The sequence below is a fragment of the Podarcis liolepis genome, assembly GCF_965112155.1.
Source record: "Podarcis liolepis genome assembly, chromosome: 7".
In the NCBI taxonomy this organism is placed as follows: domain Eukaryota; kingdom Metazoa; phylum Chordata; class Lepidosauria; order Squamata; family Lacertidae; genus Podarcis; species Podarcis liolepis.
In genome coordinates, this window is record NC_139561.1 from 31,502,263 (window position 1) to 31,521,411 (window position 19,149).

Consider the following 19,149-nt stretch of genomic DNA (forward strand, 5'->3'; position numbering starts at 1 on the left):
TGAGCATGCTCAGTCCTCCTTGGGCCATCCTCTCCCCTCCCACACACTTTTAGTGGTTTTCTCCTCCTCCAGGTTTTCTGTACCTATGCAAATCTTGGGGATCTCTTGAGTCTCCTGATACTTTTCTCCTGTACATGAGCGATGGCACCCACACAACCTAAGCATCAGAAAAATGGGAATGATGATAACTAGTGGAGCATTTCTTCTGCAAATAAGGATTGCTGGGTTATGTAGCAAGCTCCAGTCCTCAAAGAAATGTTTCCTGGAAAGCTGGGCTAGCACAAGAAAGCAAGTTCACCTTTGCCTGCTCTCTCCCGCTTCCAACCAACTGCACTTGTCTCTTAATTGTAAACAATTTTTTCAGCCTTTTAAGCCATCGTGCCTGCAGGGGGTTAGGATGCATAAGCAAGCATGAAAAGCCTGAACAAGACAAAAAAGCACCGGTCTAAAGAAAGCTAGTCACAAACCCCATCATTATGAGTTTTTCTTTAGAGTGGGTCCCCAAAATAGTAATTTTTAAAGGAAAGACTGATTTTCCTCATAACAATAACAGAACACTGCTATACTACTTCAGTGGTCAAAGATTTCAAAAAAGGCAGCTGTTGGTGAATATTACTGCTTTACAATATTCTCATATTTATACTTCAGGCTTGAAAAATGATTGTAAGACATTAGGCATAAGATCAGTAAATTTACTTTATTAAAATTTCTTCATGCTCATCCTCTTTAAAATGCATAATTTTCATGATTTCTTTTCATATTACAATAAAGTTGAACAAACTTCTCTAGCATAAACCACATTTCCTTTTATTTTTAACTCTGAAATCATAAATTCAACTTGTATGTTTTATGCTATCAAAGCCAACATAAATACAGTATTTACAGAACATTCAAATATGCTTTGCACTGTTGATCTGCCATCATAGAGGAGATCCATTTTGAGACCAAAAGACGTTTAAAAATCCAAACTATCGCTTCACAAGTGGAAGATGTTTCAGCCTAGAAAAAAGCAAATGGGAAGAACTGAATAAGTAAATAATGGAAATAAACATCTAGAATTGAACCATTATAATCCATTTCTCTTCAAGAGTCTTCAAGATATTGATTTGACCAGCAATCCAAAGAAGTCCAGGTATATTATGAGCTAAACAATGAACAACATATCTGCTACTGTTCCCCAGTATAAACAAATCTCCCAACCCCAATAAATAAATTTGACAAAAAGTCACCACTTAAACTAGCTGTTCTCTGAAAGCATGAATCCCTTATTGTGGTCCAATATTAGTGAACGAGGTAAGCAAAGAAATGCACAGACTGAAAAATGAGTCAGACAATCTGATCCAGGGAGATTTTTCTTATAATAGGGCAAACACTGTAACTGCCAATAAAACCTCTGAATGATGGAAGGAGACAACTGTGGTATTGATTTTTCCAGACCTGATAAAGGTTTATCTTAATCACACACATTCCATTTTTGTTGAATGTGAAATGGAACAAGATCAGAGCTATTGGGAAATTAAATTTAGACGAGCAGACTTTCAATTTCGTATCTAATTTTTGTAGTGATCTATGGAAGAAAATGGGCAAATATATCTGCCAGAAAAAATAAACATGTTTTAACTGAACTATGCCCCAGTGATTACAATGAAATTAGATGTAGAATGCTAGAATTCCTGGGACTAAGACCTATGGAACTTGGTGGGAATTGCTCCTGAGTAGACATGCCTAGGATAGTGCTGTAAACTTTGTTGAACAACTCGGGAAGCAAACAGCAACTACTTGTTTATTTCTTCCACTCCCTTTAGATAAAGTATCTCAAATAGATCTATCCCAGTTTAGACAATATCTTAGTCTGGCTCATCATGGGCAAAACACTGTTTGATACGACTGTCAGTGATGTGCTAAATCTTAAAATAAGGTACTCCAGGGAAAAGAGAACCAGGTCAGTGATATTGTTGCTAACTAAAATTATAGATGCTAAATGCCCAAGACAAGTGCTAATGCTGAAGTTATTAAGAGTTTCTGAACAGCCTGATTAACAGTCTCAAAGCCTCAATTTTCCCTTTCCTCTGGTAATTGTTGCCTTGACAGCTTTTAGTGACCAGACCATAAAATACTGGGATGCAGGTACTCATATTAAAGTCAAGTGTTCTGTTATGGCCATTATAATTTGCCTCATGAGTTTCCAGTAGGGTTCCTTTCCCTCTGCTTGCTGACCTGTTTTAGGAGAAATTTTCTGAGGCGTGTATATTCTGCAAGTTGATAGTGCATATGAAGCTACCTTACAGGTAACAAACTTGGGGGGGGGAAACCACTCCCAAAATTCTAGAACTTTCTTTCAGTAAATTCTGAGATGAACAGAGCCATAGGTAAGCTATGCAAAGGACAATGTAGGCTATAGTGCACAATTTCTTTGGAAGCAACTTAAAATACAACCCACTGGGACAGACTTATTAACCTTTGAGAAATTAAAGCATTTTTTTAATAGGAAGTGTAATAAATAAACGAGGAGCCTTGGTAAGACTCAGCTAAATTGTCCAAGAAAGTTTACCAAAACCCCCCCCCAAAACAGTAAACTGTTGAAAAATCTGGAGCCTTATCCCCTGGAAACAAGCATTTGAAACTAGGCAAAGGGCAATTTGGAGGCTACGTGGGGAGAAAAGAGTTGATTATTTCCCCCCTACTACAAAATGTTTTGTTCCTAAGGGATTTTTTAAAGGTATCAGGATTGTTACACATATTTGTGGTGATAAAGACCCCTGAAGCACCACTACAGGGGGTGCATGGGAGGCTTCCCACTTAGTTGAGGTACAGATGGGGCCCAGGTAAGGTTCAGTTGCTGCCACAGAGGCAGTTGGGGGAATACAGCCCTGCACCAGAATCTGCTGAACCTAAGAGAAGAACTGGAACAAGGCCAGTCTTTCAATGACAATGGGAGGAGGAGATGCCAGAGAGGAACCCTGTGTTCCCCTCAACCCCACCGCCCCAGGAGAAGCCAGGTCCCTTTGAGGTCTCAGGGCCACCTGTGGCCCCAATGGCCAAGTTCTGGAGCTGGTCCAAGACACTCCTATCAGCTCCTGGATCACAAACTCTTCCCTGATGGGAGGAATGTTAGCCATTGGGAAGATACAAGCACCACCGTGGGTGGCCTCTGCTTCCCAAATCTTGTCATCCGAAGGGTCTGCTGAAAACGCCCTCTGAGGCAAGTGTGCCATTTCTAGCTGACTAGTGATGTCTTCTCTCTAATCTCCTTTGATGAAAAAAGACCAAAGCTTGTTCAGTACAATATGGGGTAGCATTCTCTGTCACTTGACCTGCACAGGGGGGACAGGAAGGAAGGAACAAGTGGGAGGGACAACCCACCTGAGGATCTCTGCCCCCCCCCACTGGAAAATCAGCCCCTTCATCTCTTTACCTTCTGAGAAGTTCCTGTGGTGGGATTTCTGTGGTCTCTTCCTCACTGTTGCTGCTATCGGCTGTGTCCGAGCCACTGTTTTTCTCCGAGTCACTGTTTTTCTCCGATTTCTTATTCTTGTGTTTGCCCTTGTGCCTGCTTTTCTTGTGTTTCTTTTTCTGCAAAAACAAGTTCCAGGACTGATATGATGCACCTTACAAAGAGAAATCCAAAACTCAAAAAAACGAACTTTTTATAGCATGAGCATGTATGAGATGACACAATGGTTATTCCAAGATAAAAGCTGGAAGAAGCGCAATAAGGTTGGCTTGGTGATATTTGTCAGAAAATGAGCCCTATCAACTTTAGTGGGTTTTACTCTTAGGAAGGTGTTAGCCAAAATGTAGCTGAAGAGTCCCCCTCACTCTGAGGTTACTAATAAATAACTACATTTAACACCCTCAGTTATTCCAAGCCTCCAGTCCTTATGGTATTTACCCAATGAAGGCATGTCAACACCAAGCACAGAATTTACATAGGGCAGGAACCTCATGCTTGTACAGGAGCTGACATGTGCAGAATTCAACAAATTTAAGCGCTATTTCTATCATCTGCACACCACAAGCTGCTCAGACTAGATCCATGCAGGGAAAGTTTATGCATAAAAGCTGAAGCCCCAACAATAAAACATTTGCAGCAGCAGGAGGAGGGACTGACCAGTGCAATTCTGTTCAGTGGAGAGAACTGCACAGCATTTCCATAGGACAATTATTATACTGTATGCATTTTCTATGGTTTTGCATAAATCTCAGTTTCTGCACCCAAAAAGTCAAATTGAAAAATCACCTTCTCCTTTTTGTGTTTGTGCTCTCTCTTGGTCTTGTGTTTTTCTCTGCTCTTTTTAGGTTTTGCTTTCTTAGTGGCTTCAGGAGAACTTGCAAGCTGGATTTCTTCATGCTTCAAAAGAGTGTCTAAAATCAAATCACATACAGAGTAAAGTGCCTGATCAAGAAACATCAAAAATACTCAAGGAATGTCAACTGTTAGTTTTTAAGTCCTTTTAAAGAACTTGACATCCTACTAAAGCTTTTATATCTTCATAGAAACTACAGGCTTTGATACTGAAAAAAAGTTCTGTCTTCTTCCAAATCTACTGATTCTGGAATCTGTACAGGGCCTCAGCAGGATTCAAATTTTCTTTGCTCAGGAGTCTGTGGTTCAATGATAGTATTTTCAATCAACTTTCAAATATTTCTCAAAAATGACAGAAACAAAGTTTGTTACATTCTTAAAAGTAAACAAACATTTTCTAGTGAGAAAAATACTTGTGAGGTAAGAAAATTCCTAGGGAAAAAAGGCCCTATTTAATATCATAACCCCCCCCAAAGGGATCTCTCCCCCACTCCCAACTATGCTACAAGGAGATCCAGGTGCACTTAAATAATAAAGGATCTTAAATGTGTTTCATTCACAGGTTACTGCATGCTCTCACGATGGAAGAAGTTGAACAGGGAGGGAAATCCCTTAATGCTGTGATGACATTTTGTGACTCTGCCGAAAAATCCTTTGGGCAGGCATGATGTTAATACAAGCTCAAAATTGTCTACACAACTAGTTTGCCTTCACATTTAACTTCATAAAGAAAGTCCTCAATATTCCTGTATGCAAACTTTTAAAAATATACACTCAGACAAACTACATAATTGCAATTCATACAAAGTGTTCACACATTATGCTGAAATGTATTTACCAGAAGCAGCAGCTGGTGGCAATCTTGGTCCAAATTCCTCTCCTGCTTCAGCTATGTCCATTGGGAGTGGAGTTAAGGTAACGGGAAGCTTGGGTGTGATTACTTCACTTTCTTTAAGTGGAAAAGCACAATTAAAAAAAAAAGATGAAGTGGCGCTTTGATAAAATGTCTCAAGTATAATACCACAACAAGAATCACCATGCTGAGCCAAACATATATCCCTTGATTTGTTGTTCCATTCAGAATCCCATCTCTGACAATGATAAGGTAGAAAAGGTTCTTATAATACATTTCTATGAGCTTGTGCCACCTTTTCTCTTAGTTAAAGGGACTTTAAGGGTCCCTTTAACCCTTTTCTCTTAGTTAAAGGGACTTTAAGGGTTTCTGTCGACAATTAATGTACAGTTGGTCTAGTAAACTTTATCCTATCTCCAGTTCTACTTACAGGGTATATCAGAAAGTGTCAGGATTTCACCAAGGTCTCAAGACCACACAAGAGTTCTTCAGACACTTAGGGCTGATTCACACATAATACGCAACACAAAACCATCCCTGTGCGTCCCTCTTCTCGCGCTCCATCAGTTGCTTCCTTTTTTGCAGAAGCCAAAACTTGCTAGGATGTGACAGCAAACTACAGCCTGCACTTTCCCTCCAAATCAGTATGATACAATTAAGTTCAAACCATGGTTTTCAATCCTGGTTACGAAGGAAAGCACAAGCCCCCATATGGACATAGTGGCAAACTACAGTTCGCATCAAACTGGAACTACCTGAAGCACTATGCATTAGAAAAGGGAGTACAAGGCTAACTACCATAGCACCAAAGCACAGTTTGACACCGTCCTGGACTAGCCACTGATTTTTACCTTGTTCATGAAGTGAAGGAGCACTTGGCACATCACAAGGCTTCAGACTTTCAGAATCTGGTTCTGTCACTGGTGTTGTTTGCTCTTCTCCGTCGCTTTCTTCTTCAGATGATTTTTCATCTGAGGAGCTGGCAAAGATGGCCTTAAATAAATCCATTGATGGCCTGCTTTCTTCTTCTGTTTCTTCATTCTGACCAGTACTTTCACTTAGTGTCTGCACAAGAGAACCAAAAGGAAAGAGGTTTACTTAACATATTTTGCTTTAAATGCCCCTTCAGGAATGTGAATAGCAAACACAGGTTTTCTAAAGATCAGCATACTATAGAGGCATGATGACCACAACATTTCAGACACTGCTCTCCTCTGCTCCACACAATGTTAATCTGGCTAAAGTGGCAGAAATAAAATGCTTATTGTAAGATTTATGTTAGATACTCATGAGAAGTGCTTAAGCCCCTGGATTTCCAGATGATTTGCTCATCTGGAGATACAGTTCAATGCTCAGTCTTGTTTACAGCAGATTTCTTCCCCTGAGAAGGGGCCACCAATTCACAAATTCATTCAAATTCCAGCTATAGCTCTCTTAACTGCTTGGCCTTTGGATGAGGGTGGCTGTTGCTTGCTCTTGCTGAGTCTGTGCTTCCTTCAGTCTCATGCTCTTGACCTTTCATTTTAAAGAAGAATCCACTCCTGTATTACAACGGTCTACAACTAGTTGTAGCACATTTCTGCCTACACTGGGCACCGGGACAAAGGGAAAATCAGTGACAAGAAAGTACCCTAAGTGATGTGTGTACAATCACTTGACCACTTGGCTGCATCCCCACTTCTTCACAAGGAAGATCCATGTGAAGAACATACAATGAAAGCATCAAAACTCTGGCACTACTGTACCTTGTTAGAAACAGCTCCAGTACTTCTGTTTTTGTCCTTTGCTTCAACCAGTGCTGGCGACCGTGCCTCCTGTACAACCTTTGATCTAGCCACGCTTATGAACTCACTAATGGCATCATTTTTCTTCTTCTCTTTGTCAGATACATCCCATCTAGATGCTTTCTTTGGCTCTTAAAAGATACAAACAAAATTCCCATATTTCTTTAGTTTTCCAGTTATACTGATTTTGTCATTACTGCTTATATTTTAAAGCATATTTGATATATAAATAGCAGTTGGAGGTTATTGTTTTTCTTTTGCTATTCATGCACCAGGTGCTTGGTATTCTGCATCTGTCCTGTTTGATTCCCCTTTGGTGTTCCTTAAAAGATAGCATACTATTTTAAAATGCCTCAAGTACCGGTATTTTAGTGGCCTGAATCTTTTACTCCCAAGTGATAACAAAATGGACCACTTACTGTTTGAAGCATTATTTTCTTGCATTCCTGCTTTTGTGGGTTGGCTCAACATGCTTGATGTCGCATCTGATACAGTCAAGAAGTTGAACACAGAATACTTGTCACGTTTCACTTTGGGCAGTCCAACAATACATGACCTGATGAAAAATTTAAAAATGGGGTTTTCACATCAAGTTTCTTTTTTGCTATCACATAGAAATAAGATCACACAAAAGGAGAAACAAGCAAGCTGTTTACAAGTGCAGCATAACTTTAGACATTTGTGGAAAATAACTTATTGACAAGAATCAAGCCTAAAATTAACAATGTGACTAAGAAGGCCTAAAGAAGAAGGTTTTCATACGGAATCTACATTTTCTAAAATTAGCTTTTTTCATATCTAAGCATCTGTTCTTCAGCTATTCAATGCTATTTAGAAACTCAAGCAACTTACTCTGAATAGGGATCAGGAACATTAAACCTTTTGCACAATAATTTGTCCGGGTGCCACTCAAACGCCTCTCTTGTCAGCTTGCCAAACATCTTCATCTTTGCAGCAGCCTCTTTGTCACTGACAGCTGTCTAAAATAATCACAAAGGGATTAGTATCTAGAGTGCTGGAGGGGAAATAATGTACTAGCTACAGTAAATGTACACTGACTCTGAATTTAGTCGCTTCCAAACTTTTTAAAAACTGAAATTTATGAAAAATAAAACTTTGGGAATGATCTTAAACAGAGAAGCTTTGTGGAGGTGAATACAGGTCATCACAATTCACTGGTTACTGAAGGACTGAAGCAGAACAGACCTCTTCATCACGAGGAACTTCGACTTTTTCTGTGTCGTCTTCATGCTTTGCAGTGGTAAACCTTGAGGCCAACACAGAGCTGGAGGGCTTGTAGAGCAGGGCAGCACGAGAAAACTCATCTTGCTCTCTTCCACGCTCCCACTCGGTCATACTGTGATCTAAGCAGCTTTCTAGCACATCTATAGAAAGAGAGGAGGAGTGAACAGGAGCCCATAAAACTAAACTAAAAACACAAAAACAAATGAACCTTGTACAACACATATACAAAGGGGAGTGCATTTCTTATCTCAATCAAGTTGTTCACACCAATAAATGGTACACAAAAAAGCATAAACAAAAAGGAAAACTACAAGACAACGGCCTCAAAAGAAGCACTAAAAAGCCATGAACAGCCAAAGTGTCATTCTGGTTCTAGGAAACAGAAAACTGTATGGTTGCATTAAAATACAAATTCTAAGTGAATCACTATCATACAACTGTACAATGACATCACATAAGATTTCCTGAAGAATATGGTGTCAAAATGTATTAGACATACCAATAGTCAACGTCATAGTAAATTTCTGTATATTAGTACCAGTTTGACACCCTGCCCCTTCTTTGCATTTTGTTACCCCTCTGCTTTTCACAAGCACAACATTTGGATCCAGATGTAAAACCTATTTCATGACAGGGAAGAAGAGCTGCATGTGATTTTGCCAATTACCTTTCTTTCCATCTTTAAGACCTTCTATGTAATTTTCGTATCTCTTTTGTTTCTCTGGATTTTTTGCAAATGGTTTGAAGTCACTAGATCCAGTGGTGGCCAGCTGGGTTCCTAGCACCAATTGCCACCTCTGTGGAGTAACAGGTAACACAGGCACCTGGGATTTGTCAGACAAGGGCCCCTGAGGCTGGAGGGCTGGAGCTTTCACTTGCTGTTCTACTGCCTGTTTCACTTCTCGGATTCTTTCTTTGTCTTTATCTGACAAATATTCCAAAATGGAAGTCGCTGGACCTAAGAAAGAAACATTATGGTGTAAAAAGAGAACAAGCAAAACTTTTGTTTTAAGAATCTAAACAGTACAGTGCTTTAAATATATTTGCCAACACTTGGAATTGTCCTTGGAAAGGAACTGGCTAAAATAGCGTCCTAACCTGACAAGCAAGACGGCCTTCAAATTTAGGCCTTCAACTTTAGCCTATGGTCAAGAAAAAACAAACAAGAGGATGCACTGACTTTCTCAGTGAGCTTTCAATGCTGAAGAGCCTGTGAACCTACTGAGTAAAAATGTATGCGAAGTCTGAAAAGATGAAGCACACGCGCGTACACGTACACACACACACACACACACACACACACACACACACACAGACCAGAGTAAATACAGCCCAGAATATCTGTGCTTGTTATGTATGATTACAAGGGGGATACCAATTAACCCACTGGGTTAATCAATGTTCACTAAGGAGGGGTCTGATCAGTAAGGAGAGGACTGCTGTAAACTTCAGAAATGAATGCCTTTAATACAAATTTGCCAATAAAAATCCCCTCAAAATGGTCAAAGCAACAGGAACCTGCAATAGAAACATGTGAAATGCAAGGAATTATACAGCATCCTGGGTACCTTCCAGACTCTTCTCGCCCAGCAACTCCCTCCGCTGAGCAGCAGTCTTCTGGTGTCTGCTTTGCAGTGCTGCATCACTCTCAAGTTTCCCAGTGGATTCTGCTAATGTCTGCACTAAATGAGAGTTTTCACTGCTAACTTTTAGCACAGGTCGAAAGTAATGGACTGGTCTGTAATCCCTTGGCAGGTCAGGAGGAGGATAAATCTTGTAAAGGAAAAGCAACAGAGAACATTGAATATTTTGTAGACGTAGTCTCATTTTGATTACTTAAGCTTTAAATATATACAATGTCTCTATCAATCACAGGACACAGTCCAAGTTTAAGACTGAAATCAGGTGTACAAACCAGTACACAGAATTAGGTCCTGCTCATTCTGCAATATTTCAACTGTAAACAAAATCCCTGATAGCCACAGACCATCAAACACCATCACATGGCACCAAGTTGCCCTAATACATCCACAGCTTCTCTTGTTTTCATAATCTTGTCAACCTCTGCAAAAACACCATCTTCCATTACAGAGGTACCTCTGGTTATGAACTTAATTCGTTCCAGAGATCCATTCTTAACCTGAAACTGTTCTGAACCTGAGATACCACTTTAGCTAATGGGGCCTCCCGCTGCCGCTGCCGTGCGATTTCTGTTCTCATCCTGAGATAAATTTCTTAACCCGAGGTACTACTTCCGGGTTAGCAGAGTCTGTAACCCAAAGTGTTTGTAACCCGAGGTACCACTGTATATGGCAAGTTAAATTGCATCTAGAACGATGCTACTTAATCACTGGAAGAATAAATCTGTGTCATTTCCCCCGGCAATACATTCTCAGTTGCCAGGTTCAAATCAGGGCAGTGGAGTTCTAACCATTTACACCTTCCCTGCCTTATTTTTAGGGCAGAGAAAGAATAAAGAAGTACAGAGAGTTTGTGAAAACCTGATAAGCTGCATTGGAGAGATCCTTCTAACTTTTAAACAGAATTAGTAAGATGCCTGTTTGGGTTAAGCAAGCAAGAATGAATTCATCCTGTTGAATTGTTTGACAAAAATGCTTTTTGGGTTTTTTTGTGCTGTGGATTTTGAAAATGAAAAATAATCTTGTTGGCAATTTAACAGATAAAGGAATTGATACCACCAGAAGCACTTCTGTTTATAACAGCTAAGCCATCACCAGCATAAATAGGGAGGTAGTTGGCAGTTGAGTTTCCTACCATAAACCATTAACATATCTCCTGATCTCCTCCCCCATACCAATTTGAGCAAAAATCTGCAGGTATGTAGGGAAAGGGAGCTATCTTATGAAATGTCTTGTTCAGGGGAAAAATAAATTAGTTTACGTACCTTTTGAGAAGTTACAGACTTAGATGCTGGCGAGAACCCATCCAAAATTTTCCCAATGTACTTATGTTCTCTCTCTGTTCCTATGAACAAAATTAGAATGCGTAAGTGGTTTCAAAGCAAAAACAAATGGGAGCAGAGCTGGGCAATATATGGCAACCTCCTTTACAAGACCCTCCCTCTAGGAAGTTTCAGATGAACAGGATTTTGGGGTTCCAGAAATTCCACATTCATACCCTGCTTGCTTCTATACTGCTTAGGTGCTGTCCATCCATACAACCCATCTCCGGGTTCCTCATCTTTTAGAACAGTATCATATTTAGAAAGTGATTCGGTAGCATAAATGTCGTCATCTTCATCTTCTAAAGCTCCTACACCAAAAGCCTAAGGAAAACAATATAACGTAGAATGGTTACAACTGAATATTTCAACAGTCCACTAAGTGTTTGTCTTAAAAAAATGCACATGGGGATCTACAGTTAATTTTAGGGTGCTGAACTTATAACTGTGTACACTGCAACCCTGGCAGGGCCCCTATTGCCACCCTGGCACCAACATGGGCACAAGGTCATATACACAGAATTCACAAGGAAGTCAATGCACTCCCTTGTTTGGTTTTACCAGGCTGCAGGCTATCCTGCTTGTCAAGTTAGGATGCTATTTAGCCAATTCCTTTCCAAGGATAATTCAAAGTGTTGTCAAATATATACAAGACACTATACTGTTTTAATCTAGGGAATCTAAAAGGTTAAAAAATTTCTCATATGAACCACTCTAGTTACTGAGGTAACCAACAGAGGCCTGGCTCCATGCACCACCATACGTGGACTCAAAACTGGCAATAGTTCAGGACAGGGCCTTTTCAATGACAAGCTGCAAAAGCTAGTGATCTATATGGATTAAGCAGGGCTCCTAAAAGAATTTATTACACACATTACCTCAGTATACTTCTTTATCCTCCTAGCACATGTCATTACCTGCAAAAGCTCTACCTAACACGAATGCAACTATGGATACTATGGAGCACCACCTTCCCGCTGTTCCCCGACATGGTTTGGAGGCTGGCGGTGGGGAGAAGCGCTGCTATCCCCACCGCCAGCCCCAGAAGCTCGGGGGACAGCGGGGAGGCGGAGCGCTGCCTTCCCGCTGTTCCCCGACCTGGTCTTTGGGGCTGGCGGTAGGGGAAAGGAGCGCTCCCGCCAGCCCCAAAGAGCAGGTCGAAAGGAACCCAAAGCTCTGGAGGCTTGGGGTGAACGCACAGAACGCACCTTGTTTTAGAGGGGGAGAACAAGAAAAAAAATTCCCCCCCCCCTGTTTTCCCCCTCCTATCGTCCGGTGCGTCCTATGGTCCAGTGCGTCCTATGGTCTGGTGCGTCCAATAGAGCGAAAAATACAGTAAGTCTGCCTGAAGGATGTACCAAGGTGCTATTTATTTCCTGATATTTTTACACAAACCATGTGCCTTTTATACTAGTCATGTGTCTTGTTTCTGAGAAACCACTTAAGAACTCACAGAAATGGAAATAAAGATGTGGACGAGCTTCCACGTAGCACACAGGCATTTACTAGAATTCTGCAAACAGCAAAACTTCTGTTCTGCTTTAAATGTACTTTGAGCTTTTTCATCAACAAGCATGATTGGCTCCAGGCTTTTTGGGAGAAGGGGCCTGGCAATGTGCCAGTGAGGGAGTACCCAAATCCCACTCCATGTAGGTCCAACAAACATCAAAGAAGGGATCTTCTTTCCTCAGGACAGAGGGCACACAGCGATGGCTGCTGCTAGCAACAACCATCAGTTTCAAGCAGGAGAAGACAGGCAAGTGAGTGATGATACCTTTTGCTCCTAGGTGCCATTGCTGCTCACTCAGGTGGGTGGATGGTAGAAACACCATTCACTGTTAGGAGGGATTGGGTGGGGGCGATGAGCAAGCGGCGCAAGCTTCTGCTCCTCCCACACATTGCCGCTCAATGTTCACCTAGCAAATGAGTGGCAGCTGCCAGTTCTCCCTTCACAGCAGCTGCTCCTGCCTCCCACCGCTCTTGGCTCACATACTAGCAGGTCAACGGCAGCTTCCCTCAACTTCTCAGGCAGGGGAGGGTAGATGAGGGGTCGTTTCCAAGGGCAGCAGGCAGGCAGAAGGGGGTGGAGTAAGAGATGCCAGACCTAGTGCCGCTGTTGCTGCCATCCAGGCCCAGATGCAAGTGGGGGCAGCTACTAGTGCAGCTGAGTGAGCATACTTTATGTATAGCAGTGTGTCAACACACAAACTTAGCAGCTGCCCACTGATGACCCACAACACTGGCACTGAAAATTAACTGCACAAGGCAAGCGGTGAGATTGATATCATGACACACAAGGCTGGGTACACTGTATACATGCACAAACCCACACACCATCTACCCAGAATTTAACTCAAATTCTGCAGCAAGATAAGCTGAACTAACTAAGCAATGGAAGTTGACTCCCTTGCCCCCCTTCTCCTAATCAGTGGTGAATAGTAAGTTACGCTGGGCACTGAAACCACCCATGGAAATCCTCTTTTAGCTTCAAACATTTTAACAGGCATCATCCGTTCACTTATAAGCCCATCTATCTTCACAGCCAACAAGGGTGAAAAAACTTTTAACCAGCCGCATTTTACCTGGCCTGAAATGCCAAGCTTCCGCCCTTTACTGTGGCGCAGATCTCTAAGATTTGAGTTTTCAGCACTGGGGTTGAAAAGGTCATTGTGTTCTTCTGAAGAGCCAAATAAGGCTTTGGTGGGATCCAAGCCTTTGTACCCAAGTCCATGGACATTATCTTTGGGAGTCAGGTCTACAGGCACTACATCTTTGGGTGCAAACGTCACGTTTTCTGGGCGATATTCATCCTCTTCTTCCTTTAGGAAATTAACACACATTTGTAACAAAGCATTGTTACTGAGGTCAGCAAAAAGACCTTGCTTGCATTCATCCCAAGAAAACCTTGCCTCAATCCTTCCTCTGCTGCAGGGGACAACAGTTTTGTGTCCAGAAGCCACAGGCTGACTGCAGAGCTGAATCCAGTGGAGGGACAGACCAGAACAAAGATGAGCCTCTGCTCTCTCCCCAACCCCATTTCTCTTCAACCAGAAGGCTGCAGGGACAGATAACTCTCATCTAAACTGACCACTTGTAAAAGGCTTTTGAAATTAGGCCAATGGACTCATGTGGCTCCAGGATGCCCTGCTCTGCTCCATTGCGAGCTGTTACATTTGCAAGCTTTTTGGGGCTGAGACTTCTTTTTGGTTAGCTATGCTATCTAGTAAATGTCTACATACAGTAATAGTGATCTCGAAAATTGGAGTAACAGTTTAAGAAGAATGTTAATGTCATCGGAAATGATCCTTTGTGTGCTTTGCACAACTGCAGGTGAAACAAAAAACAGTGGCCCCCACCCAAAGTAAAGTGTTGCACAAGCAATACCTCTGACTCCTCAGATCCAGGGGGCAAAGCACAGCCATATATTTTCACTTCAGGCTCTGCAACCAAGTATGAAGACACAAGGTTAAATTTCTATCATTCTTCATTATGGTAACTATGCAAAGGGCTACACTGCTGTGGCTCCACTGAAGTGGGTCACAATAAGGTTGACATAGAATGGAATGCAAGAGCCAGCTTGAATTCTCACTCGCCATGAGGATTCATGCCAAGGCCAGTCACAATTTCTCAGCCTAATCTAACTCACTGTGGAGGGGAAAACTACCTTGAGCTCCTTGGAGGAAAGGTGGCATATAAGTGTAATAAATAAATAAATGGGGATTATACAAACAACTTTATAGTGGACTGGAATAGACAGATCACTTTTTAATGTTGTTGAGTGATACAATACAAAACATTTCATGGAATATACCAGGCTTCTGCTTCCGTGGTTTCCTCTTTACTCTAGGCCCAACTCCTTGTCCTTCTTTCCAGCCCATTTTTCGCAACAAGTCAATACCAATGGTTATTCTGAAAAGGAAATTTTTAAATAGTTTTTGTAACCACATATGTTAAAAAGTTTGTGTAAACAATACCTGCAAACATCAAGCAAAACACAGGCCAAGTTTTCAGAGCTCTAGATTTCGCATCAGTGAAGTCTGAGGAGGAAAAGCTGGTGTTGCCGAGTCTATGTCCCCTTCCCCAATTTTAACCCATTATCAATTGTATTGCCTTTTAATCATTAACACAAATAATTTTCCATAATGGGTACTTACTTTGCAGGTGCTATAAATTCATCCAACACAGTGGCTCCAGGGATCGGGCCAACAACTCCTGCAAGTTGTTTGGCCTTCTCTTTTATTTTATCTTTGCTTTTGGAAGCAAATTCATCTGTAATTGAAATTTCCTTTGGTGCTATCCCGTGTTCACCAAGATCCTTTGGAGCAAGGGGAGAAAGTAAGAAGAAACAAATCAAATTAAAAAGGATTCCTCCTCAATCCACATATTAAAACAATTATATTGAAATGAAAACAAACAAAGAAAGAGCAGCTTCATTGTAACATAAAATGTATTGGTTCTTGGCAAAACATACTTCATATTTATTGCACATTGCAGAAATAACAGTACACACATATATACTTAAGACTAATGAATAACCAGAACACAGACACACACATCCCATCTACCTGGAACTTAAAAAGGATTATGACAGTGTTTTATTTATTTCTTTAAAATGCATTATTTGCAAATTTACCTCTTCATCCATAAAATCTTCTGGCCCCAGAACTGTTTTTTCTGCTCTGTTTTGACGTGATGATACAAAGGTTGACGGTGCCCATCCTTTAAAGACAATAACAATTCATTCTTATAAGACATGAGTAATTAAAACACTATCATAATATTTCATAATGGAAATGAAAAGTTACATTTAAAATTACATAATGTTACCCTAAGGCTGTAATCCTGTGCACACTCGCATGTGAGTGTCACTGAAATCAGTGGTGCTAACTTCTGAGTAAACATGCACAGTATGGCACTGTAATTATGCAGTGCTAATAAACTAGCATTTACACTGGCCTCCTAAGGCATTTGGACCCAATTCAAGATGCTAGTTTTACCCTATGAGAGCCCAAATGACTTGGGTCCTTCATACTGTTGCAATTATCACCCTCACTTTGTTCCAGTGAACAGAGCAGTTTTCTGGCTGTGCCAAAGCATAGGCTGAAGGTGGGTGGTACAGGGTTTGGTCACTGCTTGGATAAGGGACTGTCTGGAACCCCATGCAGACTTCCCTGAGTTCATGAGTATTTTAAATGAAGCAAGCCTGAACCACAAGAGAATTTGAGAGGTACTCCTCCAAATGCCTATAAGAACCAAATAAGTGTTAAAAAAATAGGAAATAAATGCCAACAAAAGTGGGGCATGATAAAAAGATTAGGATAAAAACTAGTCACAAAATAATGTAAATACATAAGATACATAAAAATAATGTAATGGCATCTAATAGCAACTAGAAACAATATATATTTGTTCATATCCAAAGCTAAAAAATACCAACAGTTTATAATGAAAAAATATTAGCAAGAAACTGAACAAATGTAGGATATATTTTAACTGTCACTGCTTTAATTGGACAGTACTTTATCATATTCATGTATTTTGTTCTAAAATATTTTTGTAAGTCACACTGCAAGGACAATGTGCCACAAAAGCCAGGGTGAAAATTATTCAAATAAATTTATAAATATTTTAAATATCCCATTCTTCCTTCAAAGAACCCAGGGTAGCATAGGTGGTTCTTCTTCCCACCATTTTATCCTCAAAATAACCCTGTGAAGTAAGCTCGCCTGAGAAGTTTTGTGTAAGATAGAAAGAAAAGAACTTTTAGACATTAGTAATTACCCACCTTCTTTTGAGCCCACTGTGTTAAAGTAGCCAGCAGAGAAACCACCACTAAATGCTCCATGGAAACGTTTGTACCGTCCCTTCTCATCTTTGACAGTCTGCTCTTGGAGAGGAACAGGTTTCTTAATTCGCTCACCTGCAATTATTGTTTTAAGAAGCATAAATTAATCAGAACAGTGAATGAAAGGTGTAAAGAGGAGGCATACGGGTTTGCTATTCCACTATGAAAATTAGTTTGCACTCTGCCCAGCAATGCCAATTTATCAAGGCAGACTCAGGGGAGAAAGGGCCTAGAAGCCATTCCTCTCCTGGTTTATGCACAGAGGGCGGCTCCTTCACATGTTACTAGCTCTCTTCCCAAATTCACATAAACAAGATGAGACAAGGGGGGGGGGGAGTCAACCAAACCCTATGCTAGAGTACCATCAAGTTCAATGAGACTTATTCCCAAGTAGAACTGCAGTCCTAATTCCTACTCCATTTTAAGCAAGAATACCTGAACCAGCGTGAGAGGCGATCTACACATTAACTGTGGGAACATGCAGGAAGACTAAACATTAGGAAGAACTTTCAGAAGGTGGTGGACCCTCCTTAGGAGGCTTTTAAGCAGACGTTGGATGGCCACCTGTCAGGGGGTTCTTGAGCTGCGGTTCCTGCATTGCAGAGGGTTGGACTAGCTGGCCCTTGGGGATCCCTTCCAGCCCTATGATTCCATGTGTCCATCACCCTTCAGCCCCAGCAGCCATCACCGGCAAAGACATGGGCGTTTTTGTTAGGGTGCGTGTATTAAAAAGTGTTTGAGCTTTCTTTGTGAGATCGACCCAAAAATGGCTGAGCTTTTTGGGGGGATGGTGGAATCACAGACATTTCCTTTAAAATACCACCAAAAAGAGGATACTATGGAGGGAGGCTTCTGTTTTGGGGGGAGGGGCAGAACCTCAGTTTCTTAAGTATTTTTTAATGCTTTTAAACACTTCATTAGAATTTAAGGACTGCCCCCCACAGCCCCACCAGTTGGCTACCCCCATGATCAAAAAGATCGGGTGCCATGGAGTCTGGAGCCCAGCAGCATCTGGAGGTGTGTACCCCACCTCCCCACCCCCGAAATAAAAGGGTTGGCACATCCTTCTAGGCAGTGTGAGGGTCCGCCCCCCATAACCAATAAACACCCCCCAGCCTCCAGCCTGCCTGAGCCCCTTTCCCTGGGACCCTTCTCCCAAACAAGAGGAGCACATCAGCCCCCCCCCCCGCCCCTTCTTCCCAGTGGACTCTGGGGCGCGGGGTCCCTAGCACAGGCGGTGCTCTCCCCTCAGAGAGGCCCCGAGAAGAAGCGGAGGGAGGTGGGCCTGGCCGCCGCCAACTCACCCTCCTCCAGGGGCTCCAACGGCGTGCCATAGCCCACCAGCTCTGCCTCCTCGTCATCGTCGCCGCCGCTGCTGCTGCTCTCGCCCGCCGCCATCTTGCCGGGCCTCTAAAGGGGCGGAGGAGCCCCGGTGCCGCCTCTTCCTCGGCCTCCCTCAGCGGGGCGGCGCCTTCGAGCTCAGAGCCTGACACGCCTCGGCCGGGCGGAGAAACCGACGGGGCGGCTCTCCTGCTGCTGCTGAGGTGAAAGGCAAAACCCCACACCGTCGGCTCATCGGCAACGGTTGCACAGAAAACGCCATAGCGACTACACAACCACCACAACGCCAGCCAGCAGGACTCTTTTATAACGACGGACAATAGCACGGATTTTTCCTTTCTTTCCTTGTTTTATTTTACCCGCCCCCTCACCCTAAGGTGCCCCAAGGCAGGTTGCAACCATAGCTGTCAACTTTTCCCGTTTCTTGCGAGGAATCCTATTCGGAATAAGGGAATTTCCCTTAAAAGGGAAACGTTGACAGCTATGGTTGCAACGTCAAAACACAATATTGAAAATAGCCGGGAACAACTTCCGATCATAACTTAATAATAACAACAGCAAGGATAAGGTAGGTCGTGGAAAATAAGGAGGAAAAAAAAAGTCCTAGGGAACCGAGCGCTTTCAGCACCTTTCGGGAGCGCCCTCTTAAAACACGTCGATATAACGGGGAGACCGAATTATAATGCTAAAATTACAATGCTAAAACCACGTCGATATAACGGGGGGAAATGAATTATAGTGCTAAAAACAGGTCGATACCAGTCCGTCAGTTCCCCAGCTATTGTTATTGTTACTATTAGTAGTTGTTGCGTT

General features: G+C 42.0%; 2 protein-coding genes across 4 annotated transcripts in view; one reads left to right on the top strand and one right to left on the bottom strand.

Moving 5' to 3' along the window:
- Positions 1 to 678: 678 nt before the first annotated feature.
- On the bottom strand, positions 679 to 18,412 carry GPATCH1 (G-patch domain containing 1). 3 transcript variants are annotated; one of them, XM_083512437.1, is made up of 20 exons: positions 18,300 to 18,412; positions 16,936 to 17,070; positions 15,784 to 15,869; positions 15,305 to 15,465; positions 14,962 to 15,059; positions 14,535 to 14,590; positions 13,733 to 13,969; positions 11,327 to 11,474; positions 11,094 to 11,173; positions 9,757 to 9,961; positions 8,856 to 9,146; positions 8,150 to 8,328; positions 7,796 to 7,923; positions 7,363 to 7,499; positions 6,905 to 7,074; positions 6,011 to 6,224; positions 5,145 to 5,255; positions 4,241 to 4,365; positions 3,416 to 3,573; positions 679 to 999 (listed from the first exon to the last, which is right to left on the bottom strand). In XM_083512437.1, the coding sequence occupies exons 1-20, from the start codon at positions 18,391 to 18,393 to the stop codon at positions 969 to 971; spliced, it is 2,844 nt and encodes a 947-aa protein (XP_083368563.1). In that variant the 5' UTR covers positions 18,394 to 18,412; the 3' UTR covers positions 679 to 968. The 3 variants fall into 3 exon arrangements, 2 of the variants coding, with proteins under 2 accessions (XP_083368563.1, XP_083368562.1); XM_083512436.1 differs by having other exon boundaries at positions 3,416 to 3,608; XR_014528336.1 differs by lacking the exons at positions 679 to 999; positions 3,416 to 3,573 and having other exon boundaries at positions 4,241 to 4,489; positions 4,904 to 5,255; positions 18,300 to 18,406.
- RHPN2 (rhophilin Rho GTPase binding protein 2) overlaps positions 18,392 to 19,149 on the top strand; it is a 52,488-nt gene continuing 51,730 nt past the window's right edge. The window contains exon 1 of the mRNA XM_083512442.1: positions 18,392 to 18,539. The gene's annotated coding sequence lies outside the window, so the exon portion shown is untranslated. The remainder of the gene's footprint in view (positions 18,540 to 19,149) is intronic.